This window comes from Augochlora pura, chromosome 5 (genome assembly GCF_028453695.1).
Source record: "Augochlora pura isolate Apur16 chromosome 5, APUR_v2.2.1, whole genome shotgun sequence".
NCBI classification, from domain to species: domain Eukaryota; kingdom Metazoa; phylum Arthropoda; class Insecta; order Hymenoptera; family Halictidae; genus Augochlora; species Augochlora pura.
Window position 1 is genome coordinate 15094405 of NC_135776.1, and position 27479 is coordinate 15121883.

The following is a 27479-nucleotide window of genomic DNA, read 5'->3' on the forward strand; positions in this document are numbered from 1 at the left end:
TCGATTCTCGTTTTTATCTATTTGAAATTATGCAAACAAAAACGTAACGTCAGCTTTCTGTTTTGCTCCGATTTAACAATAAAATATCGTCTTTCCGTCGCTGTTCTCTGCAAATGTGCAAACAAAAACGTAACTATCAACATAACACCAAACTTCCGTTTTGTTCCGATTTAACAATAAAATATCGTTGTCTCTTCCTTATCTTTTTTTTTCGTGCGAATGAAAACGTAGCTGTCACCGTAACTTCGAATTTTTACTATTTTTTTCATCTAACAGTAACTTAACGAAGTGATAACATTAACGAAAACAACAGAGAATGAACGAACGCGCGACAAACTTAACAATAACCACGATAACATAGTTTTAACAACGAAAACTCCGAGTCTTAGTAACAATGTGTGAACATCAGGGAACATAATTTAACAACCTGGGAGTTAAACTTAACAAGACAAACGTAACGATTAAAAACGAAACAAGAATTACGCTTAAATTTACGCTGCATCACTTTAATCGATAACAAATTCTAATCGAACACTGTCACTCGCATGTGAATGCTTGATACCTAATTATCGAAATTCAATTTTACACTATCGAAACATGAATTTAGTATTTTTAAGATTCATCCATTTTTCTGGCTACACTATTTACGACTTTTGATGATTTTTTAAAAAGGTGTATTTAATATTGAATGCTTCCAAGAAAAATTTTGAATATATGAAATAATTTAGAACTGTCAGACATAAATTTGTATTTTTTTTAAATAAGCTTACAGTTTTAAAATATTTTAATACAGATCTTATCTGCCAAATATAAAATGCAATTTTTACTTCGATGTTAAAAAGAGGCCTGAATATTTAAAAAAAAAAAAAATTTTGATATTCTATTGCATATTTTTGAAAAAATGCTGAAACACTTTGAAAATTAAAATGCAATTTTGATTTATCTATGACAAATGGATATGACACAATTTTTGCTTCAATAATAATAATTTAGAAGAATTCCGGGTATTGATTGCTGAAATTAAATTTTGATTATCTATTAGATATTTCTGAAAATAGGTTTTAACATTTCCAAAAGTTAGAAAAGATCTTTAGTTCTATACTTGCCAAATGTTTGAAGTAATTTTTACAATTCTACGACTGAGTTTCAAATTTTTGAATAATTGAAACATGGTTTTGCATTATTTATTATATACAAACATGCAATGAATTTTGATAATTTAGAAAATTATTAATTTCAATCTGACGTGCAAACTCAAATAATAACAGAACAAACGCATTTACCATAGTATTTCACAAGAGATGGCACCATTTCGAACATTTTGAAACAATTTTGTCAGTATTTTTTTAACCAAAAGAATTTTGTCAGCATTTTTTGAACCGAAAAAATTTGTTATGTTTTCTTTCAACCATTTCTACTTGTCTAAAACAATTATGTAATAGTAAATTTGGATCCAAATAGTGATAGCTGTCTTCAGTGTATAACGCCTTGAACAAGTTTTACACCATATCAAAAAACGATTTTTGCTCTTCTGGGCAATTTTTGGGTTAATTATCTGCAATAGATAACATGCCTGAAGTGTCTTCTTAGAAAACTCGACAGATTTTCCAGAATTGTTGCCAGTTCATTTGAATCAATTTTAGCTATTTATTAATATTCGGTTACAAGAATCAAATTTTCACTTTGTTTCATTTTTGTAGACACTAGATTTCTTTTTTAATTTTTTAGATTTTTTAATTATAGGGATTGTATTCATTATCCTTTTCTTCCGCATTTATTTACTTTTACTGTGTATCTTCATCCAATATTTTGCCTTCTTCTATTTTTACTGTATTTATCTTTATTTTCTTTGCCTTCTTGTACTTTCATTGTATTTGTGTTCATCTTCTTTTTTCAACTTCTATTTTTACTGTATTTATCTTCATTTTCTTTTGCCTTCTTGTACTTTCATTGTATTTGTGTTCATCTTCTTTTTTCATCTTCTATTTTTACTGTATTTATCTTTATTTCCTTTTGCCTTCTATTTTTATTATATTTGTCTCCATCTTCTTTTTTAATCTTCTATTTTCACTATATTTATCTCTGTTTTCTTCTATCTTCTTTTAGTTTTACTGTATTTATCTTCATTATCTTCTATCTTCTTCTTCTTCTTTTACTACGTTTTTCTTCATCTTTTTCTGTGTTATTTTATGTTTTAGACCTTGAAACATATTCACCATTTATCAGTCTCGACGTTCTTCTTCGTCGTTGTCTCTTTTTCTTAATTGGAGACATTTGTTTGTGTTTATCTACTACCCGTTTTAACGAAATCTCCTTTACATTCAGTACTAATACTTTCTTCGTAATTTTATTTGTCGCTCCATTTCTTAGATAATTTTTCCGTTTCCTGGACTTTTGTTTCTTCCTCTGCCTCGAAGGTTCCCCATCTTAAGGATCGCCAACCATTTCGTCCTGCAGACCTGGAAGGTTGTGAGTGTTAGAAAAAAAACGCCAAATAAAGTATAAAGAAGAAAAACATTTTGAAAGAAATAAGTACCAAACGAACGGAAAGAAAAAACAAACAGAAGAAGGAAAACGTAAAAATATATTCGTAGATAACGCGATGCGGTACAAAAAGAACGAAGGTAAAAAAAAAGATAGTGTTTTCATTTATTTATTTTCGTCCAGTTTCGACTCTTTTTTTTTTATTCATCAAGGATGGTTTTTTGTTGTTTCATTTGTAATCGGAATCCAATAATATTATTTGAAGCCAAATCTGTTTTTAAATCAGATCAATTGCGCTACGGATTATAATAAATAAAATTGAATAAAATTATAATAAATAAAAATAAAATGAATTATAACAAAAATTCGTTCATTTTGCACAAGTTTGTATATTGAACCAGTGAACATGATCTGATCTTTTTCTGTGCTTTATTAAATTCGGAACAGTTTGATGTGCAACACGCTAATTATATCGAAGAGTAATGTATTTATTAATTTATATTGTATTCAACATATGTTTATCGGCAATGATCTTCGGATGCGTATACGTTATGGTCCGAGTTGTATTCTGTACTATCAGTTTAAACTAGTGTGTACTTTTTGCGTCATTTGATTACAAGTGCAATTATTTTAGACATTAAAACTGTTGTGATTTCGTTGACATTGTTGTTTTAAAATGTTTGCGTATTTCTAAATTATTTTTTTGAAAAATATTTTTGTTTTTGGAGATACTATTTGTATTTTTTTATTTTTGGCTGTCTGTATCTTTGAGGAACTGTAAGTTATTAATTTTGCATGGCGATATTCATACAATGTATCAGAAATGTAACTGCACACTAGAACGGTAATAAGGAGTAATTTGTGTTTTGTTTCGGATATGTTCAGTGAGAGTGCAAATGATTCTAGTTTTCACAGTTGTGCGTAGAACATATTATTTCGTTAACAATTAGCATTTTAGATGTGATTAATATTTTATATATTAGAAGGGATTGAATTTGGTTTCACGTAGATAGATTCTTTTCTATTTGGTCAATTTTAACGGTACAATTTCTGTTCAGATTCTATCGTGTTAGATCATGAGCGCACATATTTTCTATTCAAGATGTAAATATATCCAATTTGAGAATTTTAATGGGAAATTTTAAATAATAACAACAGTAAAACATATCATTTTTTGATTTTAAAACATTTAAAACATGATACTGCTTTATGAATTCTTGGTTTAAAATGAGTCGGTAATTGTTATCATACTATTTTCATTTTTAATTTGTTGAATATGGTTCACGTTCATACGACTATGGAAATCTGAAATGTGTTTCGCCGTACAGACAGCCCTTGAAGTTTTATTCAAAGTCAAATATTAAAACCTTTTTTTTTAATGATCATGGTTTCATATTTCAAACGTTATACAATGCCCTGTCTATTTCTTTTAAATATGAATAGTTCAGATAATAATTAACGTGGAATGTTTTTTTACTTAATGGTTCGATAAAAATGGCGTAAGATTTTTAAAATAGTATTTAGGGAGCTTCAAATTCGGTTTCTTTAAGACTTGTTTTATAAACCTTCGAAATGTGACACGGTAAAATTTAATTTTGTATTTTGTAATTTTATAATACAATTTTAAAGGACTACTGCGACATTCGTATAGATAAATAATTTATATTGATTCAAATAGTGTAGACGAATACCCGAGAAACTACGGTTGGGATTCAAAAACAACACGTGGACCGGTCTTAGCAAACGTTTGGTAAATTTAAAATGAGACCTTGGTGGATCTAGACTGGGTTCGATCGATTTGAAAAGAAGATCTAAAATTTAAATAGTAGTTTTAACAGTATTAGAATGCGACCTTGATAAGTTTGAAATAGATTCCTTTCTATTCCTAGATGATCCAAATTACAGTTGCAAAAATAATGAAATGCTTTTTAATAAAAATTTGTTTATTAAATTTACTAAAACATTATGATTTTTCACAGTTGCATTTATATTGTGTATAGATATACTGCACTTGTATGAAAATGTTTACAAAATATTATAGTACTGCATAATTGCACAGAAGTTTCAAAACGCAATTGGAAGTTGTTAAATAATGAAAAATAAATGTAATAATGAAAATTTTGGTGAATAAAAATGATTAGAACGTGCAATTTAAAGCTAAAAATTTATTATTATTATTATTATTATTGGTACCACTGTCATTATTATTATTATTTTTGATTCATTATTTCAATTTGAAGGAAGCGCAATTGACTCTTTAAGATTACAATGATCTTGTGAGTTCTGTTGTCCAATAAAATTGATTTTTAAGTTAAAATAGGAGATCATAAAAATCGTTGAATTCGTATTACTATTTTATTGTGATTTTGGTAACTGAAACGACACAAAAATGTATTAGTTTTGTTATTAAACAATATGAATTTGTTCATAATAAGTGAAAAACCAAGTTCGTTATTGTAGGCACTGGAGAATTTTGCATTCTGTTTTGTTAAAAATTTTGACATTCCGAAAACACTGAACGACAAATGGAGGATGGAAAATTTTGAATAAAAATTTTCGTTTTGGATCTTAGTGCCTGGATAGAGTAGGGCCGAGCGTAATTGCTTTTCTTTTTTTAATTAAAACTAAAAAGTAAAAGAGCATCGACACCGATCGGCATTTCTCGTGAGAATGAGACAAATTGTACAAGCTAAAGAAAGACGATAGTACACAATTTCTGTAATTAATGAAGCATTATAGCAACGGGAAAATGATTACATTAATGTTAACTTAAGGAAAAAAAATTCGATGCTCATGCGAATGTATCAATTCATTAATGATTTTTCTCCATTTTTGTACCAACAGCATACCTTGATTACTCTACTGATCCGAAATCTTGAGAAACATGATGTTCACATTTTTTATTGTCTAAAACATATTAATTTTAACAATTCGTACGCCCAGGACCTATATGTGCCCAGATAATGTGGATTTCATAAAAAAAAATTTGTAAAATCTTTAAATAATATTTTTCCAATATAGTTGTTTAGTTTTTTGATATTCCATTTGATATTCCAATAAAGATCACGTTGAATGTGTACATAACAAATGTTTTCAAAGACTTCATATCCTTAAATTTGTCTCATTTACTTATTTTTTATTTACTTTCCTAAACGTAATTTCCAACTACTAATTGAAAGAATTTAATTTACATCCATTCATCTCTATCACCTTTCTATGCTTCCCTCTATTATACTGATTATGTTAAGCTCAAAACCAACTTTCTTTTATGTATTACTAATTATAATGTTTTATGTTCTATTGCAGATCTCAACACGTAGTCTCTGAGTGAAAACTCTTCTGATCCCAATACTATCTTCTGAATTGGACACTATCTCTTTTGTGTCTGAAGATATTTCAACTTTACTGTGGAATACTTAACAATTAAAAGTTCTTTGGAATTCGTAGGTATCCACTGGTATGGTAATCTAATTTCTAAATCTGCTTTTGGTGGCAAAATTAATCCTGTTTTCATTGATAGTAAAATAATTTTTCATAATCTTTTGACTTCTGGATCATTCTGGCTTATTCCGGCATTCATTTCAACGAGGAAGTAGCTATATTGACAAAGAAGGCTTCCTGTTTTCCCGCTAGACCTGACATGCTAGTCCCTCCTACGGAATTTACTGAAAGCTTCAGAAAGGTGGCTAAATCCAAATTTGAAATACATTTACACCTACAAACGCTCTAAATTCTTGGAGCAATTTTCTAATCCTTTGGCAGAAATGAAATGTTTTCTAAATTGCATTTTTTCTCCGTACACAATTGATGCTTTTCTTTCTCAGGCATTTATTTTATTAGAATTTAATTTTTAAGAATGATTAATAGCATCGCAGTGAAATCGTGAATCAAATAAACGATAGCATTGTTATATTCTGTTTTCTAAACTTTTAGCATTTGTTCTGTTGTTTGATAACGAACTATACTTTAAGAAATTTCAAGAAACATCGATGGTAAGAGGAAAGGTAACGAACAAAATTTATCAATTTTGTCGTATACATTTCTTGATTTGTAAAACACTTGTTGAAGTTTAAATTTATTACCAAATACAATTTAAATCTTCAACACTCCTGAAATGTCTTAAAAGTACTTAAAAATTCCGCAAGAAAGTGAAATATTCATGTGTTGTATGAGATTATTCGCGAAATGATTTTATCGTCAGTTTGAACTAAATTTGATTGTTTAGATTGTTAGATTTTTAACGTTACTGAATAGTTTTAAACAAGTATGGAACGTTTTATGGTGATTTTATCGTATAAGGAATTTTTTATAGTCGCTATTTCAAACTATTCACTGATAAATAGATTACGAATGTTTATGGAAAACTGAAATCTGGAGAATCTTCTGAAAATCTGTGCTTTAACTATGCTTTAGACAATCGCGTATGACATATTATGTGCTATACTATAGCTGTTTGCTATAGATGAATAAACTTTTTCAACTATGAATTACACAGAGATCTTTGGCTGTCTTGCGGTTTACGAAAGTTCGTGATCGTCAGGCTATTTTAAAGAAATCGTAAAATGTGAATGAAAACTTTTCGTTTTTAATCAACAATTCAAAATTTTGATCACTGGATGATGTACATTATTGGACAGTCAAAATACAACAAAAATATCTGCGCATTTTAGGACAGCCAGGCTACAAATCTGTGTTTATATTTTTATTTCATTAGCTCATTTCGTAAAAAAAACATTATTGAATTGTGTATTTAATCATTTACGGATTTTCTTATGTTTTGGATAAAATAGAACCGTAGCCAATACTAACAGCAATTTCTGTTCATTCTGTTTCACACATTTGTATATTTTAGAAGCAATTGGAAAGATATAATTCTGTGGTACTTGACGTAATATATATTTTTTGAAGTAGAGACACAATTGATTGTTCATAAAATTAGAATTTTTATCTGAAGACTTAGTTTTAGAAGTGACCGTACATTATCAACAAACTTTTCGAATATATAACTTTTGGAAATATTACTGTGACTTTCGTAAATCGAAGATTATAGCTAATGTATATTTTTAAGTGATTTTTGTTAAGTGATTGTGAATACTATTTGAAAAAAGTAGAAGTAAATTCTCTTATTAAATATTATACAATATTTTACTGTTCCGAAGTTTAGGCATAACTCATGTGCTGCAAATGTATAAAATCTACTGTGTCTTGTTTATCGTGCAGAAAACTTAATACACATAATATTATGTTCAATATATTGCTCTATTATAACATATATGCATTAATAATTGTCATAAACAATAACTATCAGTAACTTCTTTTTTGGGATTAGTATGTTAATCATTCTTTAGCAACAATTTTCTTCACGTTATAATAAAAAATTTGAACCCAATTTGGACAAATATAATGCTTGTGGATCATTCTGTGGATCAGTGCGTCCATAGATATGAAACCGAAGAATACACATCATAGTAAAAAATGTATATATATTCAAATTCCATTTATATATTTTTATTATTTTCTTCAATTGATTCTCTGTATGATTCTCTATATTATAATTTTTCATGTGAAACAAGAGTTCCACGTACGGCAGAACTGCGTGATAAAAACACTTTCGTACGAAATTTCTACTATCTTATTGAATGACCAAATTTGTGAGACCAAACTAGACTAGCTAACAGAATTGGTACAATTAATGGAGAAAATTTGTTTAGTCACCTCTGCTTTCTCATCCAAAATTGTGATTTTCTGTGCGCACACTAACCCAATCACTATCCCGACACTGAAGATAACACGAATAATAATCCCAATTTAAAAAATATTACTAAACATTCCCACAATTTTCAGATGTAAAGAGTATACGTTTTCTTCAGAAAAATTTCAGTAGACCATGCCACTGATTATAAAATGTTAGGTTGGTAGTATCAAAGAATGTTCGTACAACGGAAACTATGAATTCTATACGTCCAGAAATCATTTAAGTCCACAGTGTATTAGCATATAAAAGCTATCATCATAATTGAACAGAGTTTAGAGGTTTCCAATTCATATTCCATTATAAAAAATCTCTATCGAAACGGATATCCATAAAAATCCAAAAGTCCGTGCATGATTTACGCCACTTTTATAATCAGCAGCACATCTTTCAGTCAGAACGATCCTATTCGATTTGTAATACGCGAGAAACACGATCGAAGCTCGAACGAAAAGGAAACCGAAAGAGAAAGTAAAATAAAAGAATGACAAAAATAAAACGGCCGTGATCGTGATATTTTAGCGTAGTCTATCGAAGCACCAAGACCTAAGTTGCCAGAAACGGGACTCACCCTTCACGAAGAGGTCCTCGATGAGATGATCCAGACCAGGATCGTCCACGTTGCTATCCGCCACGAGTTGCAAAACACTTCTGACTGATCTGACGGTGGTACCGAGCCCTTAAATAGTCGTTTTGACGGGTGCAGACGTTACGATGGCTCGTGAGAACATTTCTCAACACAATGCACCCTCTTTCCTTTGATCCCGTAGGGTCGAGGGGTCGAAGGTCACGCGAACGGAGATCTTTACCTGTTTCCGGAGCCAGCGAAGGGGATGCACGTTTATTCGGACACAGAGCACAGCCGGAGGGATGATTAAGAGGGGAGAAAGGTGGTAACGGTCGTTTCTTTTTGTTGCCTTAAAGGAAGGGTGCAGGTCCGGATTCGTGAGAAATTGGACTACGTGTGGGGAGAAAGTCCGTCATATGTTTAAAATCTGAGACACCTTGTCGGGGCAACTGAGATAGTGATATAATTCGCATAATATCCCTGCCGGTTTTCCAAACGACCATTTTCGAATTCACAACCGATATTCGAATCACATTTGAAATAATATCAAATTTGTAATAATTAACACGTTCATGCCAGCTCCGATATTCACCGTTTTCTCTGCGAGACGGCGCCCGAAATTTAAAAAAATTAAATAGTTATGTTAAATTTACAATATTGAATTTTTATATTTTTACTATTGAGTGTCTGTTTACAATCTTATAAAATAACATAAACCTATTTTGTGAAATACAACAAAATAATCAAATACACGCCGTCTCACGGGACAGACACGTGTAACCTACCGGTGACGCACGCTGGCGTCAACATGTTAAAACAAGCGTAGTTATATATTTATTGTTACAATGAACTTAACATTTCCTTTCGAGGATTTCGATGTCGTCGACGAGTACTTAAGCATACACTTACATCTATCATTATTACTGTCAAGTTTCTCCTACGATATGTGTGCAATACTGCAGTTAGTGATTCAGTGTCGAATGGGCGAATTAATTCATAAACGGTTCATTCTTATCTTTACTTACAAAACACAGCAAGTTATATATTTTAATAACGATTGCGACAAACGTAGTTAATTCAACTGGTTCATAAACGATATCGTACACATTATACATATACAGTCAGTACCATAAGTATTCGTACCCTCATTGCTTATAAGAAAAATTTGTTGAAATCAAGGGACGCATGTAAGATTTTGCAATAAACTTTTTATTATGAATGAGCACATGTATAAAGTTTATTTATACCAAATTATAACAAAATTGATTAACTATTAACGAAAATATATTGATTTTACTCCTCGTAGTATGTAATAACAGTCCACAAAAGTATTCGTACCAGTGTAGATCTTGTCAAAAAATCGCATATTAGAGTAGTTTTTTTGCTTTATATTAATTTTCTAGTATTTAGTGGGTCCACCTTTATGCCTTATTATATCGTTTAATCGATTTGACATACTTTCTACCAGCCTTAATGTGATATTTGGTTCAATACTATTCCAAACTTCCAAAATGTTCTTGTTTAGCATTTGTTTATTGAAAATTTCATGCTCGCGTAGTCTTTCATCTATTTCCGCCCATTTTTCTATAGGATTTGTATCTGGACTCTAAGGAGGTGTATGTAAAAAATGGGGAACGTGGTAAAGTATTCACTCACGAACAATCTGAGCAGTATGCTTCGGGTCGTTGTCGTGTTGAAAATAGTAGTCATCTTCCAGACCAAGCTTATTCGCACTTGTGTGCAGATTTTTTTCGAGTCTACTTTTATACTTTATCTTATCCAAAATTCCATCGATAAAGACAAGTTTGCCCACTCCGGATACCATGCATTACAGTTGGTTGTACATTTTTTAATTCTAGTTCTGTATTAGACTTTCTCTAAACTTTTCCTCTTCCGTCACATCCAAAAATATTAAATAAGATAATAAAAAGTTTATCGCAAAATTTTACATGCATCCCTTGATTTCAACAAATTTCTCTTATAAGCAATGAGGGTACGAATACTTATGGTACTGACTGTATGGCCATCTCAACGTATTCTAGATATAAATTAGTTACTTTGAGTCTACTATGTCGCCTAAGAACATTAATGTAAATATCATTTCCTAATGTTATAATCTGTATAATTTTATCCTGTTTCATCTAAACATAGTCAGTCTATCGGTTTTCATGTATTTATAGCTTTTGAAAATTATCTAAATACAAGAAGATAAAGTCGTTCGATATTTTATTTATTAAATTTAACTGTGATTATTTATGGGAAACACAGGGTGCAGTTTAAAAGTGGACAGATCATACCACAGCCGCAGAACTGTTCCGTGTGTACTACTAGAATTTAGAAATAAAACAGTAATTACATAGTCAAGTTTTTAATAGTACGATTATTTTGTTACATTTTGCACATTGAAATACATTAGAAATGTACAATTTTTGATATCTAATTATGATATATTTGTAAACAATTAATTACGTAAATTTATTATTTCTTACTTATTTATTTCATATATGGTATTAAGACGTAAAGATATAAATTTTGCACGTATTACGCAACAGGGATACATAATCAATGTTCTGCATTTCAACTAGTTCATATTACAAATACGTGCTCAAACCAGTCATCTTGTTTTTCTGTCTCCTTCGTCTATTATTCGAGTCGTTGAAAGCGGTTCTTCGGGGAGAAGATCCAGTTTAACTCGCAACCGTTGATCTTTTCTTCTTCTTCTTCTTCTCCTTACCTCAACCTGTTTCTCGTCCGTAATATTTCTGTATAAGTATGTTGTTATTATGATGCTGATTAATTTAAATAAAACATTGTGAGAATGTCTCGTAACACCTTCGCGCAAACAAAAGAAAATTCATTTTAACATTTTCAACACCATCAACTTAGCTAATAGTTATAAATCTACCGCTCACCGGTGACAGAGTTTTTCTGTGAGAAACAATATCAAACCTTGAACAGAAAGGTTGAAAACCAGAAACACCATATTCATATTTACGAGATAATGTAGAGTATACAGGAGCATCCCATCATCGATGATGGAAAAATAAATCGAACATAAGGAACAGCATTTTTTCATCTTAGGCTTCACCGTTGAAAAATACATTGTCAAAAATGATTGAAAATGTTATATATTCGAAATCGATTTTCGCGGTACGAACCATTCTGTGAATCTATGTAAATAAATATCAATAATAAAAATTATAGTAACTCTGTGGATTAAATTGTTTCAGATGACAACTTTATCGATAGTCGGTACAATGCAAATTATTGCGTCACTTACCAACACATGATTTAATCACTAACAAATGTACTACATTATCGACGTAGCTACATGAAAGAGTATGCGCCATATTTGTACCGTTCTCCATTTGTACATTTAGATCGTAGTAATCTGGTTTTAAAAGACCTGTAATTCGTAATCGTAACATCTAAGACTGTCTGAACTTCGGTCACGCTTTTACAGTGTAGCTGACGCAGTGATCCACGTTGCAGGTTGCGAGTTAAATAGACAAATAGTAGCAATGACTGTCAGCTGGGAGTGTGGCGGCTCCTGTAATCCGGCTACTCGGAGGCTAGTTATGTTGGAGGGTCTGAGGTCGGGGGTTCCTGTTGGTACGGGGTTCACGTTGACAGGGCGTCCGCACTAAGCTCGCCATCAATATGGGCACCCTTGAGGAGTCGAGGGTGGCCAGGTTGGCTAAGGAGAGGCGAACCGGGCCAGAGGGGAAACCCAGCAACCAAAAGTCTCCGTGGCGGGCAGTAGTGGGATCGCGCCCCGGAGTGGGACCGCATCGGCAGCTTGGTCAATATGACTCGACACATAACTTTTTGTCATTTTTTTCAATATTTTAAACATTAATCTTGATATGTACAATGTTATACTATCAGATCATATTATATTTTTAAGTTTATACAAGTTATTTAATTTTTTCGTATATGACCCATCACTGGGCCTGGATGATATGTAAAATTTTTCTTTCCTTATCCTTTAGATAAACCATATACCATAAATAAAAAAATTACATTTACAAATTGACTTTCTTATTATTAAACATTAAATAAAGTTCAACAATAGTAGCGATGACGAAACATGATTTATTAAAAGTAAATTTAAATCAGGGAACAATATTTTTATACATGAACTGTACTCATCTTAATAAACTAATGTTATCAAATTAAAAACCGGCTACTTTATTTTTACTTTTCACGTTAATTATTAATTCATTTGCGTCATTAAGCGTAATCTTCCGCTCATGACAATCGTTTCCTATCATCGTCTCAGTATATTTCGCGTACGAAACAATTCACATTTTTTATCAATCTCTGAGCTTTTAAGCTATCAAAAAATACTATGTTAAATAAATTCTACGAACTACGGAGAAGTTAATGAAAATAATGAAATTGCCGGTATACGGCCACGCGCGCTGATATAGGTTAACGATGAGTCGAATGCAGCTGACGTCTGCTAAGTAGATGCAAATGGATTAAAATGTTTTATAACTCTCATTATATGTTCCGATGGACTATTACATAACGCCAAACCCAATGATAATAATTATTCCTTTCTGTTTATAATAATAACTGTAGAAGACAATTAGTGGGACATAAAAAATGTTTATTCTTTCATTATAACTAGTTAAATATATCCTTCCATTTGCTTCTTATTGTATTTCCCAGTCAACATTGATTTCTAAGATATTTTTAAAACAGGAATACATAAGAAAAAATACGAGGCATATATTTCCTTTTTACAATTTTTGTTTTTCTTTCTTGGCTTGTTCAGCGAGTTCTTCTAAACGATCATACTCTGCAATTAAAGCATCAACTTCACTTGCAGACAGAATTCTTATCTTCGTTTTTCCATTTTCTCTGGTTAATGTGGCCATTTCAACTGCAATGAGAAAGATAAGGACTTAGGATGTTGTACATTTACTTAATACGAAAATAGATATACAAAGAAAAAATTAAATTCACCCTTATCTGAAGACAATTTATTCATGTCTAAGGTCTTGGAAAGTACTTTTATAGCTAATGCCATAGCATCCTTTAGCGTTGTTTCTCCATCCTTGTACTCTTGTTTCAATGATGATACTGCCGCTGCTGCATTGTTTCCAATACAAGTTGCTTTCCATCCACCATAATTTCCACTTGGATCTGACTGATATAATTGGTATCCATAATGCTTATCCCATCCCATATATAGAATTGAAACTCCAAAAGGTCTTTTCCCACCGTACTGTGTATATGCTTGTTTTACATCACAAAGCCAAGAGACAAGTTGTTCACATGGGATTGGTTCTCCATATTGCAGAAAATAACGTTGCGCTATAAGGCGCAATTCATTTGTTAATACATTTGCATCTGACGTTATACCAGCAACAGAACAAACAACATCATCATTTAGCATATAAATTTTTTCAGAGAAGAATACTTCATCCAAAAGTTTATTAGTGTTTCGCCTTTCTGCTGCAAGTAGAATCCCATCATTTGCTAGAATACCAAGGCATGTGCCCGCATGACTAATAGCTTCCATTGCATACTCTACTTGGTATAAACGACCTTCTGGTGAGAAGATCGTTGTACGTGTATCATACCTCCGTGCCTACAACAGAATACGATGAATTAAATGTACATAATAATTTTCGAAGAATAATTTAAATTTTTTAATTTTAATTTTTCGACAGGTTTCATTTATAAACATTAAATACAGTAATAAAAGTTAACAAATAAAATACAGCATTATTCTGACCATAGTTCTAACCTACGTACTTCATTAATGAAAGTAATATAAATTAATAATGAGATAGTTTGGTTAAATCTTTTTTTAAAGAATATAATAAAAATATAATTCGATATTGACTAAATAAATTATTCTGTCATTGTTATGTAGAGAAGTCTATTATTGTCTGATGACAGTGCAATTTGTATAACCTAGTCGGCATTATCCTATAAGAAAATTGATGAAAATAAAACAGTATGTTAAATAAGAATCATAATATGAAGATTAAATACACTTATGTAATACTTACCATTATGCGAAACTTTTGTTAGTATAATTATAACACTTTAGAATGTAAAATTGAGAAGTTGTCTCTGTAATCATACAATTCCATACAATATACGAAACTTGACAAGCTTCTTAGTGTTGCAAGATTTTAAGATTTTCTATTTCAGCGCCGTCGACGGTGGAGTGATGAACTTTTAATAACATAGCTGATGATAGAGAGTCCGATTCATGATCGTTAGATCACAGTTCCGGTTCAACTTAATTTACAACCTTATTCGTAATTTTCTTGATTTGATTATATTTGCTCCATGTGATGATTACATTCACGATTGAATCTCAATTGATAAATTTTCGCCACAATTTCACAAGAATATATGTAAACATACATTCATTTGCATATGTACAAATCAGTAGAAAGAAGAAATTCTAATACAATGATTTTCTTACGATTGCATATAAAATATCGTGTTAATACATATGTAATATTATTTATCTGCTATTCTTGGTAATCATTTTTGCGATGATTTTCATATATATACTTTATCTACTTACACATATGTATGTACAGTAATGGATCCTATCCTTGGACACCACCGGGTTACAGTTCGATCCATTAGCGAGGGTCAATACTGAAATTTTCTTTGCTCTGATTGGTTGACGATTACTGGTGTGCAGCGCTTTCCTTGCAGTCAAAGAAAAAGAGAGGGAACAGCGAGTGAGCAAAAGAGCATGAAATCAACACAACTACATGGGGAACAAGCCATACCGATAAATTGATATAGTTTATCTCACTCTACCATGTTTCCCCTCTTATTCTTTTCGAGCATCCATTCGGTAGACGCGCCATCAGAGGCACGCGGCGCGAAATTCGTTTTTCAAAGAAGCTTCTCAGGTCTCAGTGTAGATTGGAATATACTAAATATTTAATGATCAATTGACCAGTGGTCAGTGGTCACCGATTTATTTGAAAGTTGAAGCTCTTTTATAAATAGTATTTCACGTCGCGCGCCGCGGATGACGCGCCAACCGAACGAATGCGCGGCAAGAGTGAGGCCGTAAGCACAGCAAAGCAAGGCAAGTTAGGTTTCCTATCCATGTGCACAACCATACATAGAATCTGATGGGTATCGTTCTGTTTCTCTCCATCGTATCTTGTTCTTCTTCTGCAGTAAAGTGGTGGGGGGTTTGCGAGCCAGCTTAGGGAGCACGAAAATTGTGCGGGAGTGGGACCCATTACTGGAGTACTCTCTTCCTCCTCCAGTTTACAACATAGCGTATTTTATGAAGAATCATGGCGACCATTATTAAAGGTGCGGCATGTGTAGATTGATTACAAATATATAATTTTTTCAAATATACATTTTAATGTTACAATTAATTACCATAACGTTTCGCGATGTCACGTTTCCGTAGACACTGGTGAAATTTGGAGTCGACTTTTTGATCATCGACCATTCATTCAAGGTGAAATTACGTTCTTTCTGCGAGAGTTTCAGGTAAAAAATTCATGAATCAATGAAAGGAATTTTTCGTGAACAAAAAACTAAATGGATAGAAGTCCCTACTATACTATTGTACTAATTATTGATTGTTACGTGCCCGTATTTCAGTGAATTTAAATTGCTCATCACATATGTAACCTAAAAATCAGTGTTGTCAAAGAATTAAATTTTGTGAATTCATAGATATCTTTTTTTTAATTGTTTAGTAAAATTCCAGAAATAAAAAATCACAATAATTACACGTTTATAGGAAAAAAGAGGAGATAGAGAGGTGGAACGTCTTTTCAAAATACTTGAATACTCGACTGAACTAAAGGAAAATCAATTGGATCGTACAGAACAACTAGGGGATTGTCATCTGCCTAGTTTAAAAGCAAATGTTGATGTAGCACTGAGCATGTGTGAAAAAGTCCTCCAGACAGAACAAAGTTTTGATATTGTACTGATTTTTCTTGATAAGTTGTAATATAAGTTCAATACTATGATAAAAGTATTATGAAAAATTCTGTATTTGTAATTAATATCTATGTTTAATAATTTATTTAGGATAAGGCATTGGAAGACAACAGAAAAGGCAGGAAATTAGAATGGGAGACATTTGTCAATGATATGAGTGAGAAGTGTGAGAAAGTAAATCAAACTTTTGAGGAAAAGAAAGATGAAATAAAAGAATATTACGTTGATCTGGAAAGAAAATTGCATATTGCACAATAAATTCTCTCTTTCTTACTCTATTACAGATATTTTTTATTTTCACGTAGTAGATATATAATATAAAATACTATCAGTTCTTTATGTAATGCATAAAACTGTGCTGATCTTACTATTTTATTAATAACAGAAACTTTGTATGTAAAAAGAAAAAAATAAGAATGCCAGTTGAATCAATTGAAGACCCATCTATTAGAATAATATCAAGTAAAGCATTAACAGAATTTATTACAAAAAATGTTAAAAAAACAAGTGACACACCAGCAAATATTATTGCTTTAAAAAAGTCAAGCAAGGACAAAGAAAGCCAGCTTTTTTTGAGTCTGGATGATATAAGATGGTTAAATAAGTATTTAGAAGATTATAGAAGAACAAAGAAAGAAAACGTTTATTTGCATGAACTCTTAGAAGAAACAGATATAAAGTTACCTACACCAAAAGTTACACCAAGAAATCCGGAATTGGAAGCTAGAATAAAGAAATTGAAAGCACAACAAGATGCTAGGGAATATCAAGCTATGACTAAAAACGTTGACTCTGTTAGAAAAAATTATCCAGAAGACACTATTTCTTATCAAAGTAAGAATTTAAAATTATAATATATATTTTTATAATCAATTTTTTTTGTACATACTTCCAATTATAAATATTTTCTTTGTTTTCAGTGAAGCAAATAAATAAGCAACTTATAGCTGTTGCACAATTTATATTTTCTGTATTAGCAGGCTTTGCTTTTGGATTTATAGGTGTAGAACTAATAGTTGGAAATTTAGATTTCGGATTTAGGTTGTTATTGGGCATAATTTGTGCATTAATTATAGCTCTGGCTGAAATTTACTTCTTAGCTATTAAACTAAATGAGGACGGATATGAGTCAGTATCGTCAACATCTAAAAAATTACATCAAGAATAAAAATCACAAAATTTTTCTGGAGAAGTGTATTCTTCTAAAACTTTTGCAATTTCTATAAATAATAATAAAATGAAGTAAAATAATTTGTAATATGTTAATATTTGTATTAGCAAAAATAAGTAGTGATAGAGCTAAGAAGAAACAAGTATTATAAAAGTTAATGCATTTATTTTGTTGTAATATTTGATTGAAGCTTCTTAGATTGCTACAATGTGAAAATAAATAAGTTTTCCTTTTTATGTATAAAATGTAAAAATGCACTTGTAATATATCTATAGAGTATGCAGTTCTATGACCAAGATGTTCCAGCTAGAATGAAAAATGTTTCGTTTAATGTATAAATGAATTCAAATAAGTTCATTAAAAAATATCAAATTTCAATACTATTATTTTAAAATATCAAATAATTGCGAAGTTTAATTAACATCTTGTCAAATTTGGATTACTTTATAATGAATTGGTAAGTCTACCTTACAAAAAGTTTAGGAAAATAAATGTCTCTAGCCATATCTCTTTGTTCAGTCTTCACTATCACTTTTTCCACTGGCTTCGCTTTGGTCACTGACTGAATGACATTTACCATTTGCCTTTGTATCACTTCCATGGTCACTATTTGATAAGTTTTCTTCCGTTTTTCCGTTATCACTGTCAGTACAAGAATCTGTGTCCGATTCACTGTCACTGTCTGAATCTGAGCTACTTTCTGAACTACTATTAGAATTCTTAGCAGACATCATTTCTTTGAACTGTCTAACTGTTATCTTTCTAGGCATGATTTCTCTTAGAAATTCCAATGTATCATTAGTTTGTACCACTTCCGCCAAATGTTTATAATCTAATAAATGTCCTTTATTACTTTGTAAATGTGCTTCTTCTGTCAGATAATGTATAAATAATTCCTTAAAAAAATAAATCCACAAAATTAATGCTATATTTTTATTATAGTAAAAAATATTCTCAACATTTGTCAAGCATAACTGGTCTCATATGCGAAATAAACATTTGTTGTCACTTAACTTTACTTAACCTCAACTTACCGTAGCCTTTGTGACTAAATATAAACAATCCTGTCCGATAATATCAACGTAAGGAGAACTTTTCATAATTGTTTTTACTCTTGCCATAGGCAAACGTAATTCTTTAATTTTAGTTGGTGACCCTTGTGCATTCATTTTGCTTAAAAACTGATTTGTACCAAACGCAAATGTAAACGACTTGAACACTAATCAATCACTAACGTAACTATGAATATCAGTTGCCGCCAATTTTCAAATTCCATGCGTTACATATGTATGCACATATGTACAACGTAAGTATTTACAATTGTTAAAGCAGATATTTTGTAGAATTTTTAAGCAACAAGCAATTTTAATTAATAATTTTTGTTATAGTGTTCATAATTTTTTAAAGATTGTTAATGTTGAAAGTATAAGAGAATTAAAGTATTTATCACATACAACAGATATTTTGTTTCTAATTTATTAAAATACAATTCCTATTTACAATAATCAGAATACTATAAATATGTTTGTTATCAATGATATTATGAAATCAATACAATCATTTATTGTTTCTGATTCACGTACAATAATGTCTACTAAGCGTAATCGTAAACCCGAATGGGAGCAGCAGACTCAGCAGAATCGGGAATGATACAGAAACTGCTTTTCTCCGATTGGTTAATGAGAGGGGACAAACATCAGCCAATCCATATCCAAGGTCTCGAACCTCTCATAATGTCCCTAGGCGTCGCAAGAAAGCTTTTTGAAAATTTCTCAAAAAGGGTAAGCAATTAAAGAGTAACAATTAAAACTACATAATTGGTGAACAATTAAAGATCAACTCCCACATAGCCTCACCCTTGGGCGCGCGCTGCCGTGGCACCTTCTATCACCAATCATGATCGAGCTCCTATCGGTAGACGGGTCATTCAACGAATCAGCACCTAGCTGGAGGATTTTCCTGTTGGCCAAGAAGAATGGATGGGAAGGGATCTGGAAGAAGATTCAAAACTTCATAAAAAACACAGACTTTATTCAAATATGTACCTCGATATGAAACTCGGAAAATAAAAGAATTTTCATTCTCTCGCGTTATATTTTCATTCATTTATTCTTACACAATTCTTCCACGAAGGCTTTTGCACTCTACAGGCACCCAAACCTACAGAAATCCCCAAATTCCACCGAACAATACGCAACATCATACTAGCATAGCTTACATACCTTCTTCACTCTGACGTGATATAGATGATTTCATCTTTGCTCCAGGGAAATAGTGTGAAGCCGTGTCCTATAGGTTCAAACGGCACTGATAGTTACACATACATATGTAGTGTTAGGTCCTAAAAATGAGTAGCATGTATTACGGTGTAAGAATAACGTATTCTTAAAATGCGGTATGTATGTATCCATCTACATCGGTCGCGTTCGAACACAATTTTAAATATCTAGAGTCCATCGTTAAAAGCTTCTTCGTAAAAATAAAGGGTTTTCAAAGTAATATTTATACATACCTATATGCATAACATGAAGCGTTATATAAGTTCTGCTGTAATTCTTTGTGTTCGTAAAAACACCATTTTCATTCTTTCAGGATAAATAAAGACCTATGATCATAATTGAGGCCACAAATCGAGGTCAGGAGTACTGCATTCAAGCAGAGATCTCCTACTGCGCTTCTCACTGCAAAACACGGAAAAATTATAAGAAGTACATTATTGTTAAGTCTTTGGATTTTACGCTTCTACGTACATAATTCGTTTTTTGCTATCTGCTTTTTCTTCCTTCCGATTTCTACCATCTATCCTTCCTTTCGTTCTATGATCTTCTACCTTACGTTTGACACCATTTATCTGTCTCTCTTATACTCATCCTCTGTGTGTTCTCTCTTTCCCGTTCACTCTCCCTTGCCTTCTCTCACTCTCTCTATTTCACGACACTTCAAGTCCTTCTCTGTCTCTCTTAATCTTTCGTGCTCTGTCGAATCGAACTAGCCCCCTTCCTGCGAATTTACGTGGATATTTCTACTTGTGAACGGTTCCCAACCTTCAGGATGCAGGCCATTAAGTGCGTTGTCGTAGGCGACGGGTGAGTATTTTCAAATTTATTATAATGTTTGTCAATTGTTTATTTTTCCCAATTTTCGATCCATACTACGATCTACAGATTTGACGACTGGTTTTTCCTGATCGAGAACTATTTCAAAGCAGGCACCACACCCGTTATTCTTTTGAATGTATTTTTATCAATATCTTTGCTAACTTTTCAATATAAAAAAGGAAAATTTATGCTTTATTTTCAAGTCATTTAGTCGTGTATAATTAATTTTCTCGATCTTTTTCTTCCATTTTCGTTATCTGTTTTCTCCCCTTCCACTCTTTCTTCCATGTTCAGGTTCACTTGTAATTTCCACTATATTATCAACATTGCTCAATAAGTGAACAATTTTTTATTCCCGTTTAACCTGTAATTAACCTTCCTCTGACAAAGATTGTTATTATGAATTTATATGGTCAGTTTAATTTTCTATAATTGGTTGATTTCTACAGAGCCGTAGGTAAAACATGCCTTCTCATAAGCTATACTACCAATGCCTTTCCTGGGGAGTATATCCCAACTGTGTTTGACAATTATTCTGCAAATGTTATGGTGGATGGCAAGCCAATCAATCTTGGTTTATGGGACACAGCAGGCCAAGAAGATTATGACAGACTAAGACCATTGTCGTACCCTCAGACAGATGTCTTTTTGATTTGTTTTTCTTTGGTCAACCCAGCCAGTTTTGAAAATGTACGTGCTAAATGGTACCCAGAGGTGCGTCATCATTGTCCAGCTACTCCGATTATATTAGTAGGGACTAAATTAGATTTGCGTGAGGACAAGGAAACAATCGAACGATTAAAAGACAAGAAATTGGCACCGATTACATATCCTCAGGCATGTATTATTTTATTAATCATTTATTATTAATTACAAATCTAATCAGGGATTTCTTTCATAAAATCACTGGTTATTGATTCATCTATAAATGAATCTTTGCAATATTAATATCTGCTGTACCAATACAATTGAAAAACAAAATTAAAGTCAAATTTATTAAAATATTTAAAGGCTCATGATTAAAAATATAAACAATAGAGTAATGAATTGAGAATGCTGGTAGTAATACTAGTAATTAACAGTGACCTTCTACTTCTGTAGTGGTAATGCAGATATAAATAATTGGAATATAATATAATTATACATTATACTCCATTTACTCATATTGAAGTATAATGTAGTTATATTATAATATACTTATACTATTATAAGTCCTTGTATTAGATTCATAGATTGAACACTTTTAAATATATTGTAATTAGATAAATTGTAAGTAATAATTTCATTTAAAATTATTATTAGGGTTTAACAATGGCAAAAGAGATTGGAGCAGTGAAGTATTTGGAGTGTTCAGCTCTGACTCAAAAAGGATTGAAAACAGTATTTGATGAAGCAATCCGTGCCGTATTGTGCCCAGTTCTGCAAATGAAACCAAAACGCAGATGTTTCCTCCTATAATATTAAATGTCCGACGACGGCGGAGCGCGTATAATTGTATTACTTCTCCTCCGATCGGACTTGATTGCAGCAGAACATCTAACTCTGATAAAGGAAAATGCTGTATGGTCCATCCCTCTACAAGCATCTGCCATAAAAGCGCACAAATAAATTTGTATAATGCGTATAAAAAAGGTAAAAGAGAAAAATATACGCAATTTAAGTGTTTTGGACATAGCTAAATGTTCTGAACAGAGAAAGGAAGCCAAATGAAAACTGAACTGATAATGTACAGTATATTAGAGTGTGTTATTAATATTAGTTATTACATATGAAACATAAGGAAACAAACATTACTATGTATGTGCGTTTGTGTGCACACTGAATACTAATCAATTTAATCGAAGAGGTAAACCATTTTATGCAATTTTGCATTGTATATTTTAGATAAAAAATGTTTATCCATTTTTAAACGCTTTAGTATAGGAAGAAATTAATATAACATAAATATTAACATTCAACGTATTAAAATATTGCACTTATGTAAACAATAATTTGTTTATATTTTATGTTATTTTTCCATAACAAGCATTTTTTTCTGATAAGTTGGGCTTTTCCAGCTAATAATTCCATATGGAGTCAATTAGCTATACAAAAATCTGTATCTTTCGTGGTAAATATACAGTTGCAAATCACATAAAATGACTTCTACCTTTAACTAAATTGGTTGATATTACTATATACATACCATGGTAAAAGATAGATAGTCATCTAAGTTTTAGAGGTGAGCAATACAAGTGCGATTTTAGTTCTCTGCCTCTTCACTGTGTTTTCATGTTGCTGTAATTGATACGCACAACATGGCAAAAGAAACAAATTACAAAAATTTAATATCGGAGGTGGGGAAATTTCGTGTGCGTGAGTGTATGTTTGAACGAGTGCACGTAAAAGCCAAGAGAGAAAGACGGAAGAAGGAATTATTCTATAGCAAGTAATTGTACATAAATGGTAAAAGTTCAAACTGTATTCCTATTACTATCATTTTACATGTATAAGCTGCTGAATCTAAATCGAACGTTACTTGTTTTTTATATATATATTATAAATATATATAAAGTGGGGCTGGACCGAGATCTATTTCAATCGTCGCAGATCCACTGACCTGTGCAATTTATCCGGGGAACGGGGATTCAGTCCATAAAAAATATCATAAATAATGTAACTAAATATGCTTTATTAAATGGGTGTTTATTAAAATTTTCTAGTTGTTCATTACGCTGTCGTGTCAAAGAATGTATAAATCATTGCAGAAATCTGTTCAGGAGTATATTTTATATATTTATTTGGATTCTTTGAAAACGAAATTCCACGATATTTGTTATGGAAAATCGTGTAAGGAGGGACTATGGCTTGCTGAAGTTCTTTCCGTAATTCCTCGCGTAATCGAGCATCAGGTACAGAATATGAGCGTTGACACTTCGCGACTTCTTCTAATTCCCTGGTGAATCCTAAGAATTTTTCTTTCAACGTTTTTGCTCCTGGTTCTGTGAATATGATGATACCGTTATGAATTTGTGTTTTTACCAACTTCGCCTTAAACATTATACAATTCACGCGTATTATATTAATTACCATAATTACGTTATACGATTTGTATGTTTTACGAAATTTATATATTTTCAACATTACCAGTACGACATTTAAAAAATTTTAAATAATTTGTCATAGACATACAATTTTATATATAAAAATAAACGAACGATAAAAAGTAGCCTTTTATTTCCAATTTTAAAATATGATAATATTTAGAGAAACAAACCTGGTTCGTCAATGGGCTGTTCAAGGTAGGTACGTGCTTTTGAAAATGTAGTTGACACATAATTGCCTTTATCTCGTAATAAAAGATCGTTATACGACTGTTCAGCGCTAGGTTCTGCTAATAAGAGTAGTTCCATTAAAGAACTACGACGTAAAGCATTTACAACATGATTATGATTATTCAAACGAAACAGGGCTCGTAGCGCAACGTCTGAGTAACAAGTATCGCTTTTACTTACAAGCGCTAAATTTAACTGTGCTAATACTTTCTCTAAAATATAAAAGAATTATGTTAAAATATTTAATAATATTGTTTACGAATTCTTAAAAAGAAATTAAATAATACTAACTAATATATGTTCCTAAAACGATTCTGTACATATTTTCAGATTGTTTTACAGAAATTGTGCCTTCCATGTCAGTACTGCGTCTTAAAACAACTCCAGCAGTATCTGCATATTCCGCTAGCTGCTCTAAAAATACTAGCACATTGCTTGTACTTTCTGCTACAGTTCCATCTTTAGGTAAAACTGAATTAGATTCATTTCGAACACTTTCTGCAAAATCTTCTAGCGCTTTTGCTCCCTATAAAAATGACACACTATAACATTTTAATAAAAACTGCTTCAATAAATTTCAGTTTGCTATAACTTACAGTCACATTTAGAGTATTAAGCACAGAAGTAAATTTGGACCGGAGTGCGTAGTCGCAACCCTCAACAGTCCGTTCCAAATCCGGTTTTAGTTCTCCAAGATGTTTTAAAATAGGGAAAATTACCAGTACTGCAGAAAAATCACGTCGCACAATACATCTTTTAGCACGAGTTGCTATACTCTCTCCATCATGAGCTACTAAATCCATGGCTTCACGCACAGTAGCTTCTAGAACTTGAGCCTGCAAAGTAATTGGCAAAATCTTGGCAACTAGTGATCGTTCAGCCTGCATGAGTTTGTGAAGTCCAACTGTTAGCAATAGATAATTTTCCATTTCTTGTTCATCTGGTGCTGTGTCTTCTACACAGTGTCCAGACAATTGTGGTGGTGGTTTTCTAGATGTAGTCAAAGATAATCCTAAACCAGTAGTTTGAGAAGCTTTCAATAACATTCGACTAGCTTTTTTTTCAATAGCATGTTGTAATCTTTTAGAAGCTCTTCTTCCACTAGCCTCTTGACCACTTATAGAGTGTCTGTTGCCAAATTTAGCTTTCTGTTAAATATATAACGATCATTAAACCTTAGCAAATTAAGTGCGCATTATTATAAAATACTTACTGGCAAGGGACTTCCAGCATGTGTACTACCACCACTAGCACTCCTTTGATGTTCCTTTAACAATTGCAAAGATCTTAAAACTATTGCAGAACGCACAGATGCATAAATTTTTACATGTTTACGATGTCCTCTTTCCTCAAGCCAACCAGCTATTTTAAGTAAATCCCCTAATATGCTTTCTGGCAATTGGCAAAGAGATTGTGGTGCATCTTCACCACTAGTGTCTTCATCAGAACCAATTAAATCCAAAAGTACAATTGGTAATATTGGTTTACTTTGCCTTGTTAAAATATCGTGGAATTCTGCGTATAAAGCATCTAATCCAATGACAAATAAGCTAGTTACATTTTCTAATTCTACTGAACTTGGATTATTTTTTTGGAAATAACGTTGTGCATTAAACAGGCGATTCATTGCTTCCAAAAAACTGTCTAACCCTCCAGATCCTCCTGGACCTGCTTGCACTGCTCCTTCCACTTCCTGACAAACTCCATAATATCCAATTGCATGATCTAAAGCATTTAAAGTTCTTTCTATGTCTGAAAAGAATAATAAGTAAATATACAATTCAAATTAATAAATTTTAAGCCATTCACATTTTAAAAAAGATGTAATAAAAAATCTTTATATAATATATAGAATACATACTCTGCTGTTGTGCTTGAAGATTCCCTGTTTCATTGTAAACAGGGAGTATAGTACGCCGTAATGTTGCAAGACGTTGTTCTAAAGAGGACAATATACCAACAACACTGTTTGTTAATTTCCTACTTCGTTCTTCTGCCTCTTTTAAAGCTTCTAAAGAGGCAATTTCTGTTTCTAATTTGCATTGTATCTCAAATCTTCGTTCAGATGTGTCTGCTTTTGTAATATGCATCATTTTATCTACAAAAAATTAAATGTCAGATATTAAAAGTATGAAATGCAGAAGTAAATGTAAACATAATAAATACTGTATTTATTCTGCAGTTATTTGTTCTGACAGATATAATATATATGCAGATCTAAAAAAATAATACTACAGGTATAAACACTCACACACATGCAAAAGATCACATACATATATTTTGTAGAAAATTATAACTTACGTGGCAATAATCTTGGAGATTTCTAAATATATAATTATAAGCAACGCAAATTCATTTAACTTTACAAACATTTAGACATTATGTTAGGTAATGTTATTCATTCATGAGAGATCATAAATTTGACACTTCCAATTTTTACGTAATTTTATAACACAAACTTTTAAGGTTACGTGTAGCTTAGTGTCATGATGACCACTCAAAGGAGGACAACTCTAGCGTCGACTTTTTGGACTGTGTTCTGGCTGCCATCTATAATAAATACAAATCTTCTTCAGACTAAAATTCAATATGGTAGATTAGACGCGGTAATTCAATTTCTTAATTTCTTTTTTCTCAATATGTATAAACGTATAAATATGTAATATATATAGATAGCAAACTAATATTAATAAATACATACACATGAATTATTGTTACATAGGTATGTATTTTGCATTATCAAGTAAACAGCTAATATATATAACATGTACAACAAATTTACACAATCTTTAATTGTATTATTAACTATGACAAGAGAACAGAATTTTGAAAGCTTATTTCTGTCCAAAATTCTTATTGTATGTATACTTCAAGTATATATGTGTGTACATAAATACAATAATCTAATGAATAGAAAAATTAAATTAAGGTATACATACGATGTTATGTATGCAGGCATATAATGTACGCAACTAACGAAGTGTTGAAGAATTGGATCCTGCTGTTCCAATAATTTGTTAATAACTAAAACTTCTAATATAAGGGATTGTGGAAGAAATGATGTGACGCGTATATGTAAACTATTCAAGAGCGTGAACTTGAATGTACATGCGTTCCTTCTTCGCAA

The 27479-nt window shown here is 31.6% G+C and overlaps 6 protein-coding genes and 2 long non-coding RNA genes across 9 annotated transcripts; 3 read left to right on the top strand and 5 right to left on the bottom strand.

The window, feature by feature from the left end:
• Positions 1–860: 860 nt before the first annotated feature.
• Positions 861–8882, bottom strand: LOC144470130 (uncharacterized). The gene is made up of 2 exons (XR_013494080.1): positions 8808–8882; positions 861–2459 (listed from the first exon to the last, which is right to left on the bottom strand). It is a non-coding gene; the product is annotated as an uncharacterized LOC144470130 (long non-coding RNA).
• Positions 8883–13398: 4516 nt separating this feature from the next.
• Positions 13399–14989, bottom strand: Prosalpha3 (proteasome alpha3 subunit). The gene is made up of 3 exons (XM_078181179.1): positions 14834–14989; positions 13779–14406; positions 13399–13695 (listed from the first exon to the last, which is right to left on the bottom strand). The coding sequence occupies exons 1-3, from the start codon at positions 14834–14836 to the stop codon at positions 13553–13555; spliced, it is 774 nt and encodes a 257-aa protein (XP_078037305.1). The 5' UTR covers positions 14837–14989; the 3' UTR covers positions 13399–13552.
• A 975-nt stretch (positions 14990–15964) lies between these two features.
• Muted (biogenesis of lysosome-related organelles complex 1 subunit 5) lies at positions 15965–17030 on the top strand. Its single transcript, XM_078180487.1, has 4 exons — positions 15965–16121; positions 16225–16307; positions 16564–16752; positions 16860–17030. The coding sequence occupies exons 1-4, from the start codon at positions 16103–16105 to the stop codon at positions 17025–17027; spliced, it is 459 nt and encodes a 152-aa protein (XP_078036613.1). The 5' UTR covers positions 15965–16102; the 3' UTR covers positions 17028–17030.
• Positions 17031–17178: 148 nt separating this feature from the next.
• On the top strand, positions 17179–18446 carry LOC144469816 (vacuolar ATPase assembly protein VMA12). Its single transcript, XM_078180481.1, has 2 exons — positions 17179–17603; positions 17690–18446. The coding sequence occupies exons 1-2, from the start codon at positions 17186–17188 to the stop codon at positions 17935–17937; spliced, it is 666 nt and encodes a 221-aa protein (XP_078036607.1). The 5' UTR covers positions 17179–17185; the 3' UTR covers positions 17938–18446.
• Positions 18120–19311, bottom strand: Chrac-16 (chromatin accessibility complex protein 1). Its single transcript, XM_078180486.1, has 3 exons — positions 18975–19311; positions 18408–18836; positions 18120–18246 (listed from the first exon to the last, which is right to left on the bottom strand). Exons 1-2 carry the CDS (start codon positions 19107–19109, stop codon positions 18456–18458), a joined length of 516 nt encoding a protein of 171 aa, XP_078036612.1. The 5' UTR covers positions 19110–19311; the 3' UTR covers positions 18120–18246; positions 18408–18455.
• Positions 19312–19365: 54 nt separating this feature from the next.
• Positions 19366–20577, bottom strand: LOC144469821 (uncharacterized). 2 transcript variants are annotated; one of them, XR_013494052.1, is made up of 4 exons: positions 20453–20577; positions 20163–20281; positions 19797–19931; positions 19372–19679 (listed from the first exon to the last, which is right to left on the bottom strand). It is a non-coding gene; the product is annotated as an uncharacterized LOC144469821 (long non-coding RNA). The 2 variants fall into 2 exon arrangements; XR_013494051.1 differs by lacking the exons at positions 20163–20281; positions 20453–20577 and adding an exon at positions 20057–20143 and having other exon boundaries at positions 19366–19679.
• A 280-nt stretch (positions 20578–20857) lies between these two features.
• Rac1 (ras-related protein Rac1) lies at positions 20858–23602 on the top strand. Its single transcript, XM_078180485.1, has 3 exons — positions 20858–21026; positions 21488–21875; positions 22341–23602. Exons 1-3 carry the CDS (start codon positions 20992–20994, stop codon positions 22494–22496), a joined length of 579 nt encoding a protein of 192 aa, XP_078036611.1. The 5' UTR covers positions 20858–20991; the 3' UTR covers positions 22497–23602.
• Positions 23203–27429, bottom strand: Exo70 (exocyst complex component 7). The gene is made up of 8 exons (XM_078180476.1): positions 27292–27429; positions 26654–26902; positions 26214–26450; positions 25566–26104; positions 24949–25500; positions 24644–24878; positions 24295–24564; positions 23203–24019 (listed from the first exon to the last, which is right to left on the bottom strand). The coding sequence occupies exons 3-8, from the start codon at positions 26443–26445 to the stop codon at positions 23748–23750; spliced, it is 2100 nt and encodes a 699-aa protein (XP_078036602.1). The 5' UTR covers positions 26446–26450; positions 26654–26902; positions 27292–27429; the 3' UTR covers positions 23203–23747.
• Positions 27430–27479: the final 50 nt, after the last annotated feature.